The sequence below is a fragment of the Lepidothrix coronata genome, unplaced genomic scaffold, assembly GCF_001604755.1.
Source record: "Lepidothrix coronata isolate B3197 unplaced genomic scaffold, Lepidothrix_coronata-1.0 Scaffold173, whole genome shotgun sequence".
NCBI lineage: Eukaryota > Metazoa > Chordata > Aves > Passeriformes > Pipridae > Lepidothrix > Lepidothrix coronata.
In genome coordinates, this window is record NW_016690353.1 from 1,523,246 (window position 1) to 1,525,161 (window position 1,916).

The following is a 1,916-nucleotide window of genomic DNA, read 5'->3' on the forward strand; positions in this document are numbered from 1 at the left end:
CTGCTGAATTCCAGAGGGATTCCCTGTCCCACTTACCCGCCTGCCAGATGGACGTCCCCAAATCCACCTGAGGAGACTTCCTGGCTCCCACAAATCCCAAGGCATCCTCCAGGAACTGCATCTTCTTGCTGAACTGCATCTCCAGGACGGGAATGAGCTCTGGCATCTTGGCTGACAGGAGCCTGTAGGACGTGTCAGGCTTCCCAATAAACCTCTGGCGGACGCTGATCTCGTAGGGAGTGTGCACCCGGATATCATCCACATCCCGGGATTCAAACCTGTGGATCACCTGGGAATTGCAGTCACTGATCTCCAGGCCAGAAGCAAAGAGGGTGAGTTTTCCTGGCTTGGCACTGGAGTCTGTTCTGTGGGTGATAATGACTGGAATTCTCAGGATGATTCCTTCCTGGTTCTTGGGCTCGGAAGCTGCGGCCGCTTCCTTGGGCTTGGATTCCAGAGGTGTTTTCCAGAGTTTGCTGCTGAAGGGCCACCAGGAAGGAGATTCCAGCTCAGTCAACAACCTGGAAAGGGAGAAGGGAAGGTTAGAACAGGGAAAACTGGTGGGAAGGTCCTGTAATCCCACCAGCTCAAAGCAAATCCTTAATTCCTTAATCCGGAATCCAGCCCGTTGTTATTTCACTCCTCAAACCTATTCCCAAATTCCCAGGATTCATCCATTTCCAAACCCAGCTTCTCCTCATGTGCTAAAAAACTGGGAAGCATTGCTGGAATCTCACTGCTGGGATGCAAGAAACTGAACTTCCAACTGGATTTTTCCAGGCTGCTCCTCAGCTCACGCTGCCTTTTCCTCAATTTTCCACTCCTTCTTCCACTGCCTTTTCCTGCTCCTTTATCCCTCAATCCCACAGTCTAATACCACCTTTTGCTTTGCCCCCGCACCCCAATTCCCAGTTAAAATTCCCACTCAGATTGAGGCTCAAAAGTCCAGCAGAAAGTTCCCACCAGTGTCCAGAGTCCACCTCCCCCTCAGTGCTGCTGCAGCTCCCAAGGGAGACGTTCCCTTTTCCCGGGGTCCTTTCCCAAAGAAAGGATCAGGAAAGAATCCCTGATTTTTGAGTCGAAGCCTCACCAGGATTCTTTTCACACACCCCCCCCCAAAAAAAAGTGGGAATGAGAGGAACAATGGTGGGTTTGGTTTGCTTTTTGTAAGGTTTTATTTTCCAGGAGAAAATCCCTGTGTTTCCACAGGAAAATTCCTAAATCCTGCAATTTTTCCATCCTGTTTAATTTGGCCAAGTGGGAGCTGAAGGAGGAATCTCCAACTTTGTTGGCCACCAAAGTTTTCCAAACGGATCCACTGGAAGGAATTCCTCTCCTAGGAAAAGTCATGTTGGGAATCGACCACTGAATTCATGGACAGCAGAGGCAGAATTCCAGGAATCTCCTCCCAGATGATCGAAACTTCCCTTTCCATTGGGATGATTTAGCTGGATAACTCTAATCCTTCATTTTTATCGCTTCATCCCACCTCCTTCCCTCTTTTCCCAGGGTTTGATATTCCCGGTGGGATTTCCAGGCAGGATTTTCCTGCTGAACAGCCCCAAAAAAAGGCTCCAGCCAATGACTGCCAGCATTCCATGGTGGAATCACCCTCTGGATCAACAAATCCCCAATCCACAGATACAAAGGAAAACTTGCACCAGAGCACTTTTTAATAGGAATATGTTAAAAAGATTTTTATATATATTATATATAAATTTAAAATATATGTATTATATATATTAAAAAGATATTTATATATAATATATATATATATACTTTATATATTATAATATATATTAAAAAGATATTTATATATAATATATAAATATATACTTTATATATTATAATATATATTAAAAAGATATTTATATATAATATATAAATATATACAATATATTATATAATATATATAA

At 43.7% G+C, this 1,916-nt stretch overlaps 1 protein-coding gene across 4 annotated transcripts in view; it reads right to left on the minus strand.

Annotated features, from left to right (window-relative positions):
- Positions 1–1,916, minus strand: part of SNAP47 (synaptosome associated protein 47) — a 33,767-nt gene that overhangs the window by 13,301 nt on the left and 18,550 nt on the right. For all 4 annotated transcript variants that reach the window (XM_017830055.1, XM_017830054.1, XM_017830056.1 and 1 more), the window contains exon 3: positions 37–521. In XM_017830055.1, coding sequence (XP_017685544.1) covers positions 37–521 — 485 coding nt within the window. The remainder of the gene's footprint in view (positions 1–36; positions 522–1,916) is intronic.